At 39.0% G+C, this 20,245-nt stretch overlaps 1 protein-coding gene across 2 annotated transcripts in view; it reads right to left on the bottom strand.

Moving 5' to 3' along the window:
• Window positions 1–20,245, bottom strand: part of DSCAM (DS cell adhesion molecule) — a 471,653-nt gene that overhangs the window by 145,154 nt on the left and 306,254 nt on the right. For both annotated transcript variants that reach the window (XM_069785097.1, XM_069785096.1), the window contains exons 9-11: window positions 13,433–13,711; window positions 6,274–6,393; window positions 2,441–2,614 (exon numbers count right to left, since the gene is read on the bottom strand). In XM_069785097.1, the coding sequence (XP_069641198.1) occupies window positions 2,441–2,614; window positions 6,274–6,393; window positions 13,433–13,711 (573 nt within the window). The remainder of the gene's footprint in view (window positions 1–2,440; window positions 2,615–6,273; window positions 6,394–13,432; window positions 13,712–20,245) is intronic.

Genomic DNA, 20,245 nt, shown 5'->3' with positions numbered 1-20,245 from the left:
GAAACAGGCTGGTGGGGGAGAGGAAAAAGGAGCTAGAATAACCACAGAGAAAAAGAAAACAAGGAATGACTAGATACAGTACCAGCGAGAATAAGGGCCGGTCTAGGCCTTAACTTTGGAGTCACTCCACCTGACCAGCTGCAAGTATTATGTGCCATAGCCATGCCACCAGAACAGGGGATCCAGCTATACTTGAAGCCCACATGGCACACTTCCCCAAAGCAGCTTGTCCTTAATGGGTGCTTGATTAAAGCTAAAGCTGTGCCTCTTCTACGCGCGCACCAAGACGCTAATGGCGTTTGCTCTAACAGCTGTGCTTGGAGCAGCACGTGTGTTAGTGCAGATGTGTGAGGGTGTACGGACGTGCTTGCCTGCTATCTCAGAGCCGGAGGGGTTTTCATTAGATTCAAACAGCAACTGACTCTCCAGGGAAGCTCCTGCTCTTATTTGATAAGGGATGCTCTTTTATCACACATGAAACTGCATGCAGTGATCAGACAGGCAGTGCGCATAGCTGCCAACTAGAGGAAAGCTGTTTTTCTGTAGCATATTACAGCAGTGCATTGCTACTACAGTTGAAGATTGGCCCCAAACCAGCCAGTTATGGAAACCACAGAAGCTGGAACTTCTACCGATCCACAGAAAAAGTATGCAATTAATATACTTGCTTGAGACGTTGGGATATTGTGTTATTTTTCAGAAGAAGCAGCCACTATGGTAAATCAGAGTGGAAAGGACATCTGAGGTACTGGGGCTTGCAAATCTAACAAAGTTGACAGTCTTCCTTTCAAAGAACTTAGTTATTCATTCTCTGACATTACAACAAACAACACCCCTAAACCTAAACATTAATGGTCTAAAGTATAGCTCTCCAATGGAGAATAAGTTGAATTTTCCTTCCTTTCAGGAAAAAAAAATCTTTTTACTTTCAAGAGCAAACCTTTTTCAAGATAATTGACATCTCAGAACTTCAAAGCACTCAGTCAATCTTCAAAAATCCTACAAACATGAAAGTGCATGGCTTGGTGACCTCCTTCAATACTGGTCTAATAGGTTATCCAGGAACATTTGGCATGCTGAAGTGTCAGTAGTCTCTTTTTTCTCCAGTGAGAAATTATATTATCTCTACAACTTTTTTTTCATAATATTTCTTCTATATTCTCAGCAATGTTCATGTCTGAAGGAGTTACAGCTAACACGCACCTAAAAACTGGATTACCTTTGTCTCTTGTACCTAGAAAGTACAGATAGATAGAGGTTGTGTACGCATTCCAGATTCAACAGAATTAGATGCTTTTTCTGAAAGTTACCTGCCAGTGGCTAAGTCAAAATGACTACTGTGGCTGTAAATGACTGTAAAATGACTACTGTATCTGTAATATCTTATAGTATGTTATAGCATCTTGTGGTATCTACTGTAATTGTACCTATATTACCTATCTATGTGTCCTGGTTTCAGCTGGGATAGAGTTAATTTTCTTTCTAGTAGCTGGTATGATGTTGTGTTTTGAATTCAGCATGAGAAGAATGTTGATAACACACTGATGTTTTCAGTTGTTGCCAGGTAGTATTTAGACTAGTCAGGGATTTGTCAGCTTCTCATGCCCAGCCAGCAAGAAGGCTGGAGGGGCACAAGAAGTTGGGAGGGGACACAGCCAGGACAGCTGACCCAAACTGGCCAACGGGGTATTCCATACCATGTGACGTCATACCCAGTATATAAACTGGGGCGAGTTGGTCTGGGGGGATCGCTGCTCGGGACATCAGTTGGCAAGTGGTGAGCAATTGCATTGTGCGTCACTTGTTTTGTATATTGGAATCCTTTGATTAGTATTGTCATTTTATTATTGTTATTATTATCATTATTAGTTTCTTCCTTTCCATTCTATTAAACTGTTCTTATCTCAACCCATGAGTTTTACCTTTTTCCTTCCGATTGTCTCCCCCATTCCACTGGGTAGGGGAGACTGAGTGAGTGGCTGTGTGGTGTTTAGTTACCAGCTGGGGTTAAACCACGACACTATGGTATCTTGAGAATTGATTAAGGGACTTTTTAATCCATATTTTCTTCAACTTCTGAGATTTGTAACAGTTACTGTGGGTATTTCTCCTTTGTTATTGTTTTTTTACTCTTGACCAAAGTTTTCTTACTTCCCCTTCATTACTCAGCTGTAGCTCATAGACGTGATACAAATTTTTGAAATGAGATGTTAATCCTTTTCATCTTTAAGTACCCTTTTCTCCCTCTAACAAACAATGTTTTTTATTAACCATACTAATTTCCAGGTGCTACCACATGCAGCTGAATGCCAACATTAAACTAAAACCAACAAAACCAACCTTTCCCCACCTCCCCTCCCTCCAAACCAAGGATGCAGTAAACAAGCCTTTTTCACTCAACGGTAATATCTGGATCACAGAGAAGTGTTTTAGTTCTTACTTTTAACAGTGAGGTACATGGACTTGCTGACGTCTGCTCCCACATCATTGCTGACCTTGCAGAGGTAGTATCCACTGTCTTCTTCCAGCACATGTTTAATCAGCAAGGAGCCATTTGTGAGAAGCTGGATACGACCGTTCAATGCAATCGGCTGGAACTGAGGAACCCCGGCACCTAAAGCAGGACCCCCACGGAAATAGGTTAGTTAGGAAGAAAAGCATCTCAGGTTTTTTTTTTAAATAAGGCAGAAACTATAGTTTCCTGTTTTAGAGGCTCAATTCAATTAAAATACAAATGGCTTCTGACATCATCAGAACAAATGGAATGGTTCTTTGCCAAAACTGAAGTCATTAAATGGAGAGAAGAAAGACTTTTGAAATGTAACAGTAGCAATAATTTGCCCATAATGTAAAGGTAAAGGGACAAAAGGAAAAGGGAACACAAAGCAGGAGTGGAAGAACCAGAAAGGCTGAGAGGGAAAATGAAGGTTTTCAGACCACTCATGGGTAAAAAGGCACATTTGTTGTACATTTAGAGGTTGATAAATTATTGACAATTACAGCTGAACAGTCATACAAGTATGCATCCCAAATGCATACACCAGATTAATTTCTTATGACTAAGAGGGATGTCTGTTGTAGTAAACATGGCATACTCAAGGGACCTCTAGGACCTTGTCTACGAAACTCTGGGTAACATGGAAAACCACATCAGTGGCTGTGTTGCTCGTTTCCTCCTGCAGCTGACTGACTGATGACACATAAAATCTCTGTTCTGACATGTTTGTAGCCAATATTTATTTGGACTGTTAAAAAAAGCAATACAGAGAAAGAAAGAAACAAAAAGCTCAGACCACTAATCAGGCATGAGGTGCCATGTTTGGTGGTAATATAAAAATGGAAGGTCCATAAAAAGACAGGAAGCCAAAGATTTCTGTATCAACTTTGGTTTTAAGAAAGAATCTACTTTGCCTTGGAAGTAAGATACTGGGTGATTTAGGGAATAGGGAACAAGATACTGCCATACTGTGAGCATGCTGTACTGTCCAGAGGCCACCACAAGTTCAAGTTCCTCCAGCATTAGGGACTCTCTAAGCGTATATTAAGATATGCTTCTTGTAACAAAGGGTTTTACAACCTACTTTGGCAGCAGGACACGGGGTTTTTCATGGAAATCATAAGGTAGTCTTCTTCAATGGAATTATCTTATACCACTTTCTGAACATGAAGTTAATATCTGTCAGCATTAATTACTATACGCAGTTGGCTGAGTCAGCCCAGAAGGAAATACGATGAATAAATATTATGGGGAATGATTTAGTATAAAATAGCAAGCTATAACAATCTATGAATACAACATCTAGAATATTAAAAAAGACCAGACATGCATACTAAAAATCCTTCTAGTCCTAGAAAAGTTTGCTTCGGGGACTTACAGTTACGCTGAAGGTCTGGTGGCCAATACTGTGAACTTAGAGACGTTAAAAGGATAATGTTTGCACAAAAATCAGTTGCCATTGTTGATTTTTCAACTATTTTAGTCACGTGCATATCCCACTATCCCCGTTGTCTATTTTTTGTCTTTAATAACCCATTTTTCCTGTCATTTAGTTGGAAGGCACATTTATGCTTCACTAACTCTACCAGTCTGCCATTGATTGCCCAAGTAGATAGATGCAAGCACTCACTTCTTATATTTCTTCACATGAAAAATTCTGGGGACAATTTGGTGTTCACAGAAGAGAAAAGGCAAATACTCCTCAGGATAGCTACAACTGGGCAAAATTTTGCATAAGTTTGTAAAGGCTTGTTACTCTTCGCATGCACTGTTACTGCTCTTACAGCCAAAGTCCTTCCTGAGCAGTGACAGCAGCTTATCACATACACCTGCATGGTTGAATCTGCAAGAGGACTACATGCTCATGAATCACAGAATCACAGACTGGTTGAGGTTGGAAGGGACCTCAGGAGGTCATGTGGTCCAACCCTTTTGCTCAAGCAGGGCCACCTAAAGCTGATTGCTCAGGACCATGTCCAGACAGCTTTTGAATATCTCCAAGGATGAGACTCCACAGCCGCTCTGGGCAACCCATGCCGGCGCTCAGTCACCCTCGCAGTAAAAAAGTGCTTCCTTATACTCAGACGGAACACTCCTGTGTTTCAGTGTGTGCCCATTGCCTCTGTAAGTCTGAAGGACTTAAAACAACAGATACTTGATGATTATGGGGCATCTGTATTGAACACTGTCATTATTCTTTAGAAAAAGCAAGTCCATTTCCATTACTTGTCTATCCCATTGTACAAAAAAATGAACCCTCTTTTTCCCTTTTTCACTGACACGAAAAGCCAATGACACTAACTTACCCGCAGGTGTACAGATGCCCTTTCTACTCTGTTGTGGTACCTATAGATGAGCTATGATCTGATTGCTTTACTCCTGCTGGCCTCACCTGAGTAATTATTTCAGAATTTGGCACAAACCTTGCTCACAAACCAATAATATAATGTATCTCTTTAAAGAAAGATGTAGCATATATCCTATAGACCTGTACAGCATCTGAGTTAGACTAGGTATTGAAATTGCAGTTATCCATTAGCAAAATACAGGCTTTTGTAAAAATACTGGCCTTTTCACCTAGAGTTATTTTGGCCAAAAAATGAAACTGCAGTTGGATGGCTTTGCCTGCATCACATATCTACTAAAACTTTGTTTGACTTAAAAACTTCAGAGCTGTTAATGGGGAACCTTAAAAACAGTCACTTTATGGTAGAGTGTCACTAAAATCAAACTACTATCCCTTTCTCCTTTATTAAGATGGGCTGCTTATCTCTTCACAGTTAATTACAACTCTGCTAGCTTGGCTTGGCCTCCTCCTTCAGCACGCAAACACAACGAAACAGAACTACTTCTTTGTGACCTATATTCATAATTAAAAACCCATACACCATTGAGACTAATGGAATCTGGAGCTCTGCACTCTTCTGCAAACCAGAATTTATCAATACAAGCAAAAAGAGTCATTAACAGGAACATTTCTCTTCCCTCACCTTTTTTCTTCAAATATAATTTGGACTTAAATCCTAAGGAAACCAAAAATGACATGGGACATTACATAAGGTTTTCTTCTCAACAGCACCTAGTTTTGCTTTTTAAAGAGTTAACTCATTTAGATTAGATACAGGGTTTGGAGAGTTTGTTTTCTTGATAAAAACCTACCAGAAGACAACTGGCCAGAAGACGCAATCTAGCAGGCAGCACATTTTAATTAAAAAGCAGTCAGTTTCCTATGGTTACTGAGGGTCAAGTGGGGTCAGTTTTAATGCTCTGTTACATGAGAAGAAAATGTTAAAGCATTATGTAAAGCGCATACTGAATTACTGCTTATGCTAATGCTACCTGACCTTTCTTCTTTTCTGAAAAGATATGATTGGCCATGTTATCATGAATTTTGAAGGGGGAAAAAAATCAGCCAAATGCTGCCAGTGAACCTTGTTCTGAGGTTGCTTCAATTAAAGCAGTATCTCTTTTCTCTCAGCCATCCTTTTCATCACTTGCCCGCTGAGGCCATAGCTAACACAGGCACACATCCACAGCTCCAGGACGTCTCTAAGGCAGACCAAAAGTCCATCTAGCTCAGCCTTACGTCTATGACAATGGCCAGCACTACGTCCTTAGGGAAATGATATAAGAACAGTATAAACATGACTGATACTTCCCTTACTGCACTCTGCCAGCCTCTGACAATATGAAGATTAAACCAGTAACTTACAGGTGAGTAAGCTGTTACTAAACCAGAATTAATCTGTCCCCAGTAATTACCAGAGAAGTCCTACCTTTTGAGTACTTCCAGACAATGGTAGGAACAGGATAACCCTCTGCAGAGCAGTTGAGAATTACAGCTTTTCCATAGATCCCATCCTGGTCGCTGGGCTGGACCACAAACCGAGGGGGCACTGCAGGAGGAAGCAAATGGAGTCATGAGAATTTGTCCAACATACCAGGTAGCTCGAAATGGCAGAGCAGTCAAATAAGGAGGCATAATATTTCATAGTGGGATGCAAAAATTAAAACCTGCTTTTATATGACTCAGCACAGTGGCATCAGATTGTTTCACCTCAGTAACTGTAAGTAAATTTGTATTCACAACTTCTGAAAAATCAATTACAAGCTGCTTATCCATAAAAAGGGTAGACCAAAAAAAACCCCCACCCCAAAAAAACGACCTCAGTTGTATCCATCTTACAGGTGAATGATTACAAATGATGGACTGGAGTGACTGATAAATACTGGCCTCCTCTACCACTAAAAAGTGTGAAGAGTATAATGTCTTCTAAAATCTCTCTTACAATACAAAACTTTTTTAACTTCTTTGTTTTATTTCCCTTCTCTTTGAAAAACATTTACTTTATATTCTTCATTTGCTGTGGATGAGACTGCCAAGAAGTTTTAATTTTTCAGAAAATAATTTACTATATTAAATGGGTAGGCATATGCAGAAAGTTCTGGAAAAGTTAAGCAAGATTGCCTAGTATAGAATAAAGGCAATCAGCCTTTAAAATACTATTTGCATTAAAGTTATCTGTTAAAATAAATTTTTTGTCTAAGCCTTTTGGGTATATGGAGAAAAATGGATGGATGCCAAGCACAAATGTTGTTTGAGCATTTATGTGGAAATGCATCCTTCCACGTCTTTAATGAACTCAGGTAGATATTCTTGACATGTCATGCCTTAAACGCTGACAAGCTCTGAACAGAGCTTTTTATCATGTTGATTTCACTGTATTTTGGGTGTATATAAAACATGAGGTTTTGCTCAGATATTCTTGGTATACTCATTTTTAATCATTACTTTCAATACAGAATGATACCAGAATGGTAACTGTGGAAATTAAATTTTGCCGTATAAGCTCCAGAAACAGGTGTATGATTAGCAATTGTATGGTTTCCTTGTATTGCTCCATAAACAAAACATGTTTTGACCTTACTTGGCAAAAAATCCTGCCCACACCCAGTAATAGAAACAATTTCTATATTCAGTAAAGCTTTGGCCTTCCTTTAGGACTACTTATAAAAATGCCAACTGCTGCTCCAATTTTGAAGACATGAACCCTTGACACTTAGTCTTAAGATTGCCAATAAAAATCAGAAAAGATGCTACAGCAAAATGAAATTACTCATTCAATGACCTTTCAATTGTTTCTCTATTGCTGTCTAGGAAAAACCACAGGATTATTCCTATAGAAATGATTAAAAAGTAAACAGAGGAGACCTTTACATTTTTCTTCCTCATTGATGGTTTCCTTCTAAATTTCATTTCAAATGAATAACTTGTTCAGTGCTACATACTACCATATTTTGGAAGACAATGCAGTTTACTTGATGTAGATTTTGATACTTAGCTTTAGATTATAAAGCTACATTCACTTTTTCATTATATTTCAGGAATTCATTAGCCCTTGAAGAAAATTTGCTTAGTAAGAATTTAACAAAGTTAATTTGTCTGATATGCCTAAGTAGAGTTAATGGAGAAAAGAAAACAATTAGTTCTCCTCCTCTCTCTTTAGTTGTAAAGGTGTGGGCCTCCTCTGCCCCTTGAGAAGTCAAACACTCTGAAGTAGCTCACTAATATGACTGAACAGTTCTACATTTATTATCACCCTTGTTTCAGCAGCACAGTCCCTTGAGCCCATAAAGGAGGGCATTTAAAATTGCTTTAACAGTGAGTTTCTGTTAGGCTCTCTCATTTAATGCAGCCCACGGATCTGTGACGAGAAACGAGCTGTTGAATTGTTTAGTGTAAGAGCAATAAGTTGACAGATGCAAACTCTTTAATGGCTGAACTCAAAGGACCTAAAAAAGGTGTTTTTAGTCAATATTATGACTAGCAGTCTCAGGCTCTCACAAAGGGAAAACAAAGGATGAGAGCAATCAGAATAGGATGTTGAAGATAACATGAATGTCACAGTGCCATTTTAAAGGAAGGAAAATGCTTTTATTATCTCCTTGTGTGAAATAATCCTGAAAAGATGATAAAATATGAGTTAGTACCCTAAGAAGATACTGCTTACCAGTGTCATCGGTGCTTGCCATGATGGACTTTACAAGCTATTAACTAAAATCAATTTATGAGTGTGTGTTAACATTCCCTGATTTAATTTTGCTTATGTAAATCCAAGAACCCTTTCTGACTGTGCTTTATGCCAGGGACCAGATGACAAATGTGCACACTCCTTCCTGGACTTCAAATCTATGCAAGTGCTTCTGGCTCCCAAGTGCAGTGATTACTACATCACACTGGAGAGCAATTCTGAAGGCTCCTAACACGAGCTCCTCTGGTGGGCTACTGGGGTGAGTTAAGAAATAATCTATGACATTGGCCCAGAATACAATGTTTCATTTTTACGGGGAATATTTGTACTTTACATTTAGATCATACTGTCAAAATGATGGAAGAAATTTAATCAGCCAAAGCAACCATTGATGTATTAATGAATGAGATCATTAAACACTGTACTTTAGCAAAGATGAACAGTTATTAAATTTGGTCATTGGACCTAAGGGGTCAATTTAGCTGGTTTAGTGGAACCATTTGCTATGCAGATCAAGAAAAAAGATGTACTTTTGCAAAATGAGACAGTGCCTAGTGGTTTGTGTTGATCAGGTTTGTCTAATGAGAACATTAGATAGGAACTGAATCATTCAAGAGTAATCTTCAAAGGCGCAGTGTAAACACCAGCAAAGAAAGTAAATGAGTTTTGACACCAGCTGCGACCATAAATCTTCTCCCCTTGCTTTTCTATCACAAACTTCATTTGCTGCATCACACCAGCACCACCACCAAACGTCAGAAAGCAGACAAATACTCACTCCCTATCTGGAAGATTCAAGGCTCAGAGACTCCTCATTGGGTGCCTAACTATGTAATGATATTTGACATTCCTGGCAAGTGCAAAATGAAAACACATTTACCCTTAATGCATTAAATGTATTAAGGGGGGTTATTAGGTATTCAAAGACCTCATCTCAATTTTAACTTGTGATGTGTTCACTAGCAGGAATTTTAAAATCATGATTTATGCACCCACTACTATCTTTGAATTCTCTTTTCTGGCAGTATCTGAAGAATTTTGAACTCATAATACATTTATGAGCTTTTTCTTTTTGGTTACCAATTAAAAACTTTTTTCACTGCTTTTTCTTTCATAATTACTTCATTCCCATTTTAGGAAACCCTACGGAAATTAATAACACATGATAAAGTGTATATAGAGTTTTAATCACTCTTTAGAAGACAGCCCTAATGAGTAAAGCCTTAATTAATTTGCATGATGATATAAGTAGTCGACAGAGAAGATATTTTCCTAATTTCTGTGTATGGCTTTCATGATAGGATCCTATTCTTTCCTTTTTCTTAGTAGCATGCCTAGCAAACCAAGAATGCAACAAGAAATAAAATAAAATAATAATGATTTATGGGGTTTTGAGAAACCCTTCTAGCTTGCAAATTTTTGATGAATTTCCAGAGGAACTACAGGCCGGGATCTGGCAGAGCACAAGATTTTGAGAACGAAAGCCCTGTTTTCACTCACCTGGACTGCCTACCTGCAGTCCCTACATGCAGTGAAGGTGGTAGGCTTCTCCCAGTGACTAATTAATGAGCTTTTGAAAGATATTCCATAAACATTACGACTAATCAAGCCTGCTTTTCTGTGGATTTGTATCTTGTGTTTGAGTACAGACTCCATTTCTTGTGTTTGTAGAAGGGCTCACCTGAGTAGATTCTCTGGTGTCTAGTGTTACACTCAGTAGAGGTGTTTCTACTGAATCACATATTTTAGTTTAGTTTTTAGGCTTTCAGCTCCACTGGAGGCATTTTCCCCTCTTCCGATTTGTCTGAAATTGGCCAATAAATTGTGGAGAGAAGTACTGACAGATCTATGTCCAGAGTGTGTGACCCTGTCTCATTTCCAGGTCCTCACCAAGAAACCCGTGGCAGAGAACTGAGATTGCCCTAAGATCTTCTTACCCAGGGCTGCACAGCTGCTCAAAAGCTTTCTCCCCTCACTTTCTCTCTCTCAGCAGGTGTCTTCCACCTCCTATGTGATACTCAGCAGGGAAGCTCTGTGGAAGCCGGTCATCTTCCTCTGATATTTAAGACTGGGAAAATCCAGCCTTCCTGGTCAGTTATTTTTAGGGCTCCTTATCACCACTTGGTTGCTTTTATAGAGCACAAAGTAACAGGAAGAGCAGTGAAGATTTAACATAAGGTGCTCACAGATTTTGAGACCAGTGCTTGTTTTAATTTTGTCATTTAATACTCCTGGAAAAATGGCAGTGCAGCTTAGATATGAAAAATAATATTTGTAGGAAGAATATAGGAAATTTATTTAACAGACTTAAAACTTAACAGAAAAATATGAATGCTAAAAAATAGCAGATACATGTGATCTGACATAGAAAATATTGAAGAAAAAAATCTCAAGTTGTAAAGCCAAAGAATTTATGTGGCTGCATGGATACTGCAGAAGTTTGTGTACTCACTGGTAGTTCAAATGTAGCAACAAGCAGTTGGCCTGTGTTTCTTCATTCATCTTAGGAATGGATTGGATTTAGATTCTAATTCTAAGTCTACCCATGTACTGTAAAATGATATGGACTCCCACTTATTTTGGAAACATGATAGCTATCATCATTTCTAAGTCTGCTTTTAAAACTAATACAAAGACAGTATAGATAAGGAAAAAGAATTTTGTGGGGAACAGTCATATTTCCCTTTACTTTCCTCTCCCATTCACTCTCATATTAAAGCACACAAACTTCACATAAATCAGATATTCCCAGAACACATCTCCTGACATTTAGGAAAGCCAACATTTAAGTTTGAAGCACACTGCTGAGAAATCATCACACAATGTTGATTAGAAACAAGAGGAGTTAAAGCACCATTTCTTCTCCCTTTATTTGGAGAAAAACCACTTGATTTAGAAAAAGATTATGTTTCAGTTATAGGGCACCTATGAACAAAAAGATGAGGAGGGATCGGAAAGCTTGGAGAAAAAACAGACAGCAGGAAAGCAAGTCTTTACTTAAATGTGTATAGGTCAGATCGGATGCAGACAAGTAGTGACCAACAGTGATGGCTGCCTGTCTTCTGACCTATGTCGAACGAGACAGCTGAAGCGGTTCAATATGAGGGAAAGAGGTCAGTCCAGGGTTTTGGCAGAAAATTCAGGTCAAACATCATATTATATTTTCCCCTTTCCCTCTGAGTGAGAACTATTATCCCAGATGTGTATGCAAAACTGATTAAGACATTACCATTTAAATTGACAGAGAGAGAGAAGAGAGGAGAGGAGAGAGGCTTAAAGGAGGCTGCTGCAGAGCACTAGCTGGGCAGAAAGATAAGCAAGAGGGGAGAAATGAAATAGCTGTCATAACCTCCTAAAAAGTTGCAGGACTAGGACTCCAGAAGGCTTCTCAAAGGCACAGAGCAGAAATCCCTACACATGGACTCACTTGAGCTGTTACAGACTCATGGGTCTTGGTGCTGAAAAAGGGTAGACAGTGTTTGCAGGGAGCCAGTTTTCAGTAGTACTACCTAGATCATCCTACCATCCCTGTTTTGATGAAATGCCAATAGGAACCTGTACAGAGTTGCTACAGTGATTTGTTCCCATCACTTCAAGCACTGAGTATAACTGCAAATCAGGTATGATCTCAGCTGTTATTAGATGCAGCATTTCTGTGTAGGGCAGACATAGACAGTGGACTGTCTGTTGTGATGGGAGGTTGTCAACTTTCCTTTCTCCAGCAAAAAAGCAGGTGAGGAAAATCTCTTATTATTGGAATGATGAATAGGGTTAAAAGCTAACAGAATAGCTATGGGAAAGAATAATTAAATGCATGTAGTTAATTAGACTACTTCGTTTAAGAATTACTGTATAAGTGGGGAAAGTAATAGACATCTGTACTGAATAATACTTAGACAAGATTAAAAGCAGTGAATTTTTCAAAAAAAATCATTAAAATAATATTTATATCAAAACTAGTGAACAAGCAATGGACCTATTTGCCACTGAGTTTTGGGAATACTAGCATAACAAAACATAAGCATTCACATTCTATAAGTGGAAAACTAGGGAATAATCTGTTAAGGACAGTCCTAGGACAAAGATTTGCGAAGATTTGACTTAAAAGGAAGAGCTGTTCAGAAGATTTTGCTTCAAATGAGTTCTTGAGGGGGGAAAATTTAAAACACTTTGAAAAACTTCCAGAAAGAAAAGGAAGCAATTTGTTTTTGTTGAAGTTTTGTACAGTAAATTTGAAGATATATCACAAGGCATAATCTAGGTAACTTGGCTAATGTGTGACTTGAAAGGCAAAAGCTGCTGAAGGCAAGGTATCTCTCTGAAAGGTCTTTTCCACATAAAATGCTTCCTTACTGAAACTATATTCAGATCTATGTCAAGGCAAAATGTTGTGAAGTCAGCATGAGCAAATGAATCATGCTAATTACATAATAAACACAAATAAGGAAAAGAACAACATGGTAACAGGGGAGAATCATTTCCCCATGAAGTAAACATCCATGCTTTGCTTTTTACTGACATGTCATATGAAAGACTGATCTAAAAAAAAAAAAAAAGGGGGGGTGGGATAATTAGACTAAAACAATAACAGGGAGGAATTTGATACCATTTCAAAGGCTTGATCCCAGTGAAAGGGCTTGTGCCTCACAAAATTTTCCAGGAAGTCAGTCTTGTGGCTCCCCCATCCACCCTGTGCACTCCAGGGTTTTCGATTGGTTTCAAGACTTTCAGATAGAAAAGTCCCATTAGTTTCTGTGCTTCATTACTCTGTGTGTTCTCTGTTATGAAGAGAGGAATTACCATATTTTCCTCTTTTTTATACTTCCCATCAAACAGATGTCATTACAAAATACTGATGAATTCTGCTTAATTGGTGCCCTTCAAACTAATTATATCTACTTACCTCTCACGATTAATTGGCTTTGGTGCTCCACAGCTGCTGCATCATTTCTAGCTATACAGGTATAATTCCCGTTGTGCATCAGCGAAAGATTAGAAATCCTTAAGGAGCTGGTGAAGTCAATGTTGTCAATCGTCACCCCGAGGCTGGCCGGGATCGGCCTGCCATCCTTCTGCCAGGTGATTGTGATGGGCAAATCCCCGGAGACCACCACACAGGGAATGAAGACCCGCTGCCCGATGGAGAACCGCGGGAACTCAAAAGGCTGAATAAAAGGCGGAACTGAAACAAAAGAGAAGAGAGGAGCTATTGCAGTTACAGTCTCATTTCTGAAAACAACATAATGGAACAGATGTGCAGTGCTGAATATGTAAAATCAACACCTTTGACAGCCATAGAGCATTGTTTAGCTAAAAAAAATCACGTCTTTTGCAAACACCTTTTTTTCCTGACTACCCAATGCATAAGCAGAGATCTCAAGCAGTGAAATCCCTGGCTTGTAGAGACACCAGACACCACTGGCAGATTCCTGCAAGAGTATTGAGCACCTCTTCAAGAAATCACACTGCCAGCTTGTGACTCCCCAGGTCTTTCAGCAGCGACACTGCCTGGACGGTCCAGGAAGAGCTCAGCAGCTTCCAAGGTCTGGTGTGAGGGTCTTGCTCAGGGTCACGGAATAAACCTGGAAGAGGCTCCAGCTTTGCTTCTGGGACATGATGACAGGGAGTGTAAGCTTCTCTAACTGCTCCTGGCACTTATTTCTTGGTGTTGCAAGTCACGATTCTCAATAAGATTAGGTAGAGGTATGAAGTGAAAGGCATATACAGTACTTGTGACAGCAAATTAAGTTAAAACTGATTCCTAAACAGAGGGACAGTATGAGGCATAAAAGCTCAAGCTGGCATTTAATTCCTGCTAAGCATATTTTGCTTGTCAAATCTTTTTCTTTTTTTTTTTTTTTTACTTATTATTCTGTGACTGAAACAAAAAACTTGAAAGAAACACTCTTATTTTCTATCCTAGGGAAGAATTCCACTTCTTAAAAACTTTTTTGTTTTCAGGTGTTTTTGATAAAAACAAAGGAAAGAGTAGGTTGGATTCAGTAAACAAAGCAAGAATTAATGGGGGTGCCTCACTTCCTCCGGGCAGTGACTGGAACATTTACTAACAATTTGGTAAATTGAGACTCAAATATCTACCCAGACGAAGGAACTGAAATCTTCCCCCCTTCTCAGGGCAGCACCCTAACAGCCAGGGCATTGATCTAATATAGGTTTCTATCAATCACTCCTGAAATGACTATAAAACCAACTTTGCAAGCAGTACTCAAATTCTCATTTATCAAAAGAGAATGTTCCTAGAGGTTATGTACCTTAGATATAGGAATGTGTTTTCTTATTCTTGCTGAGAGATTATTTATATATACTCTGTAGTACATTTGAACATCTTTAACAGGAAAGATTGAAGGATACCTACAGCAGAACATTTATACTGCTCTATATTAGCTAGCTTCAGAAGAAAATGGAGTTGGTGGCTTTATCTAATCGTATTTCCTTTGTCCTTTCTCCCTTTAGCAAATCTAAGGCTGTCTTTTCCCCAGAACTGAAGCAGAAAAGCAGCAGAAAAACTCTTCAAAGTGGTTGCAATGTATGCTAGCCCATTGACTTCCCCAGCAGCACTTCTACTCCTCTGCCAGTGTCCTATTTCTGGGATGCAGGGACAGGTATTTGTGACCATTACTGTGTTAGCTCAATGCATTTCTTTTGATCATCGCATATGTTGGCTGCTCCTCCATCAGGAGTGAGACAGTTTAGCACTAAGGATGTGATACCAAACCCCCTGAAGGGGTAGGGTGTTGTTCAAAGGCGTGTTCAAATGCTTGTGTACATGCACATAATGGTGCAAGAGGTTGACACAGATCAGATATTAACTCCACTGTTTCTGACATAGCCGTGATGCCATTTGATGAGGAGAAGTTACGACCGCGCGCAGCTGCCACAGAGAGGTAACATCAGGCACAGGGTACCACAACTCACCCTTACAGCCTTTCCCTGACTTCTTCTGAGAGCGGCTCGCTGTCTGAGGTTGTGAGAAGTGCCACTGCAATCAATTTTTCTCACATGCTGTAATGCTTTTTCCTGACTGCCATCTCTCAAATTGCTAAAACCTGTCCTGTTGTGTTTTGAAAATCTGGTAGATCAGGCATACAGAAAAAATAAACTCGGTATAAATTACTGTGTTTATTTGAACTTTGTATGCTGGAAATTAACTGCTTTTTCACCTGGGGACCTAATGTCACAAAGTGAGGCAAAATGTCTGCCTGCCTCTTCTAATTACCTTAGCACAGCTAATGCATTCATGTGAGATATTTTGGATTCTTTGTACATCAGCAGAAAAAGGCCAAATTTCTCTTAGCATTTATTGACAAGCAGTTTATAATACAAGTGGGAATGAGAAATTTTCAGAATGAGACTGTCAAAAGGTTTTGACATAACCTTACCCCTTGATGAGTGCAAATATCTGCTAAATGCCAAGTGCCCCCTTTACTGTGCTGGCTAGCACATTTCTGCCCAAAGCCTTCTGCTAGTCTCAGGCATCATTACTGAAAGATATGCTAAAATTCAGAACAGGGTGGCAAATTGCTTCTGTATTTTCTGCTGAGTGTGTAACAAATTTGAACCAATCTTTTACGGACAAAATGATATCAAAAGTCAGACAACATATTGCTCAAGGATTATGATGTGCATCTTCTCTCTCCATCTCCCTGATGTAGAAAACAGGGAGCAAGATCATTAGGTCACATTGAAGTATTTTTCAGAAAATATTGATTTGCAAGGCTGCATTTACCAACTCTAAAATTTAAATAGCAGCCTGCAAAGCATTTCAGAAATTGGCTAAAATATTTATAGACAGCACATTTTCCCTCTACTCAGGTTTTTAAGATACAGAGGAAACCAACATTTATTTCTGCTTCATAAAATATAATGTACATTCGACCTGCAGCAGCTTGCAGTCCTGACAAGGAGCTTATTTTAAAACCAGTGTGTAATTTAAAATCAGTACTTTAAAAAAGTAAATAGTCTAGTGATAACTTTGAAGTATTGAGGAATGTTTTTCAGCTACAGTATTTACCAGTTTGGGCTCATAAAGGCAGTTCCTGGTGACCTAACATAGTAGATAAATTTTCTTCCTGCTAGTTTGAAGGGGGAAACAATCACAAAAATCAGTTATTAAAAACATAGAATAAAGCATACGTGAAGTCAGGCAAATAACTTCTGAAATACAAAAGTTGCCATATCTATTTATCTCTGCAGTAAAAAGTTGACATATATCCTTGACATATTAAAACATCAAGCTTGATTAACCAGCGTGTGGGTTATTTTTTTGTAAACTAAAGCTGTATCATTGCCAAACAGCACCAAAAAATAAGAGGGATGTATACTACGAAAGTCCAGAGAGAGAATTTACAGTAGGACAGATGCATTTAAATGTGTTTAAAATACTTAAAGGTGTGTTGAAGTATTTTCCTTCCCTATACGTAGCTTTAGTTTGACAAGACTTCAGAGCTTGTATTTGATGTTTTTGTGAAATTGTGCTTTTTTATATATAAGATGTTACATGTTAACTATATAGAGAGAGGGTTGTATGTGTATGTGTGCTTGTGTACATGGAAGGGATGTTTCTTCCTCTACTCACAACGGGCACAAGAGTGAAAATCTCTGCTTCATGCAATGAAGCTCAGTGTCTTGGGAATGTTTTATTGATGAGTGCTTGAATTAAGTGTCTATTTAAGAAGAGGAGCATGGGCCAGCCTCATTAGTGCTAATGCAGGAAGATTTAAATTATGTTTTTGTGCCCTAGCAAGGTCTTCTGTACCTCTGGGAGATTATTGTAAAGGAGGGCAAGGAGGGCTTCCATGCTGCTCTCCATTAGCAGAGGAACATCCTTAATTTCTTGCCCTCCATTCCATGGGAGTTGGAAGAAACTGCTGAGACGATTCACTAAAACAGAGTATCCTGCAGATAGCCTGTCTCCTGCAGCAGCCTTGTGAACATGGCGTTTCTCTCCTGTGGCTCTGCATAGTAAAAGGAAAGTCGTCCTCTGCTTTATCATTATAAATGGTTCCCTAATGGATTTTCTTGCAACAACACTGTTGCAGGAGCTGTGCCCACAATATAAAATACCTTTGGCAATGAATACTCACAACGTACGTCCATTGGCTGATGCAGAGTAATAACCACCAAACTACGTAGCCTCTTAAGGCAGCCGTGTGGCCCTAGATTTCATGCTCTGGGTGTGCAAAAGCCAAAACTCTTCTGTCTCTGCACAAACCCTAGCCACGGTCTAGGCATTTGTAAGTTTTCTCAGGCATTGATTTTTTTCTCCTAAATAACCCCATCCCTTGTGGTTGACGGTCTAAGCAATTGCACACAGTTGCTGAAGCACTGCATTTTTCTGCTTCTTTTTGTATGTATTGAACCTTATCAGTAAAGCATATTATTCATCGAACTATCTGTTAATGGCATTTACTGATCCGAGCCTCATACCCTGCTCCCTCGTTGTGTCATAATGCATCCTGTCTTGAAAAGAGGGAATACTGTTATATTCTTTGGGCCTTTCTAAGTGTATGCATTGGAAAAAAAAAAAAAAAACCTAAACTAATCCCTGTTATGCCTCTGTTGTTGCACAAGATTTCCCTCTACTTCTAGGTTCATTAGTTACCAAAATTAACCGGTTCATTAGTTAGCAAAATTAACCCTGCATTCAAAAATCTTCAAAATCTTACCACAACAAGCTGTGGTATTTTATCAGGAACTGTTGCTGAGTGTGGCAGAGCAAATGCTGTGGTGTGTATTTCCCAGGCAGCTTACGCGAGAGACTTCGCCTTTCGCCTTAGTCCCCACTCCCCTTTCTGCAATGCAACACTGGTATCTCACAGGCTCCCTGATGCTGTTCTGGGAGCTCCTCCAAAATAAGAGAGGATGTAAAATGTTAGGTAGAAACCAAGAGTGCTTTTATGTCATGTCTCATCCATCTATCAAACCACCTCCTTTCAGCCTCCATTGTGAGGGGAAAAGTGCATGCCCTTATCATATGGAGCATCCTGCGAACCTAGGATGGTGGGAAGCTCAGTTCCCTGAACAAGGAGATGCATTCGCTATTTATTTTTTAAAACAGAAAACCTTCTTGATTCGAACATGACAGTAGCTGCAAGAGTGTATTAACACAAGCTGTTACCTTCATTGTTAAAGTGCTGCCTGGTAAAAAGCCTTCCAGAAGCACTTACCAGTTACTTTTACTATGCTTTGGAACCTGGTCCAGAGCTATTGCCCTTGTTTATTCCCTATGTGATCTAAAGTAATCTTTGTCCTCATGTAACACTGTGAAAAGTTGAAACCAAATAAATCACTAGGGCCAAAAATTCTGCATTTAGATCAGAGAGGACTTTAACAAAATGATCTCTGGCTCTGAAAATCATTCCTGTGAGCAGTTTGGCTGGTTTCACACTAGTTTCCCTTTCACCTTCATCCCAGGGCTGTACCTAAGCAGCTGATTTTTTATCACCCTTCTGTTTCCACGGGGTTGATACTGTCTCCCTTTTTTTTTCGCATGCTATGTATGTATTATACACGTTGATTTGAAATTAGGCCAGCATACTCCAGACCTGCACTCTCATGTGCACGTGCAGTCTCAACTTTCCATATGTACTTACACACACACTGCTAATAGCTCACAATAACTTGATGCAGTAAAGTGCTTAAAATTTTAAAAGCAATTTTAACAAATATATAAGAAAGTATTTCAAATATAATTGACGAAATACATACAAAAAAGAACAAGAATATGCCTTCTTCCAAAACCAAAGTAAATAAAGCTTCATTGTAAGAGAGCTAAGAGGGCTAGCTTTTGATAAACCCAAGCATAATATACAGATACTCTTGAACTCCTTAACTGAGGCTCTTATTCAAGTATTAAGGCTCATTTCATATTGTTTACATAATTCATAAACAAACACATCCATACACCAACTTGAATTGTGTTTGAAAGATATAAGACTGTACACAAAACCAGTGAGTTTTATTTTAGATTTAAGAGAAAAGTTTTATATTTATACATACTAATTCCTCATCATGAAGACTAGGATAGTAATGAAAGAACTTTAATATACCTTTTTCGGGTGACTATGTTCTGCAGTGTCAGAGGTGAAGTCACTGGGAGTATAGCATATTAGAAGTGGACTGCTACAAAATAAGACACTTAACTGCAGTATCCACATGACACTTGTGAGCTTTTAAAGAAGATAAGTCAGCTACTTTAACGTAAGGCTAACCTTGAGTTGGTTTATGTTGAATGGCAAAAAATTTACACAGACCTGTCAAGTCTCACGTGCTGAATACCGGACTGTTTTGGTCTTTTCTTCAGGTACTTCTACGGGTTAGATGCTGGGGTTCTCACATGGGCGATATCACTGTTAAAGTGCACGTTCTCTTAAATCAGACTGCTGCCACTGCTTGCTCCCTGTAACAAGTCCCCATGCCCATTATGTGACCTGAGAATGACTGTTAAGTGGATTTTTTCAGGATCTTTTGCATGACTGGACATTCTCATCCATTCCCACTGCACAGCCCTTGCGTGATTCCTGCATATGACAACTCCAGTCACTTTGAGAGACCTGAATATTTCTTCCGGAAGAAGTTGCAAAAAGCTTGGAGGAATCCAAAAAGATATTGCATGGGAGAGTGAAAGAAGGCAGAAGGTGATATAATGACAGAAGTATCTGAAGGATGTCAAGGCCAGAAGTTTTTCTGACTCAAA

Source organism: Haliaeetus albicilla, chromosome 6, assembly GCF_947461875.1.
Source record: "Haliaeetus albicilla chromosome 6, bHalAlb1.1, whole genome shotgun sequence".
Taxonomy (NCBI): Eukaryota; Metazoa; Chordata; class Aves; order Accipitriformes; family Accipitridae; genus Haliaeetus; species Haliaeetus albicilla.
This window is presented reverse-complemented; position numbering and strand designations above follow the sequence as displayed.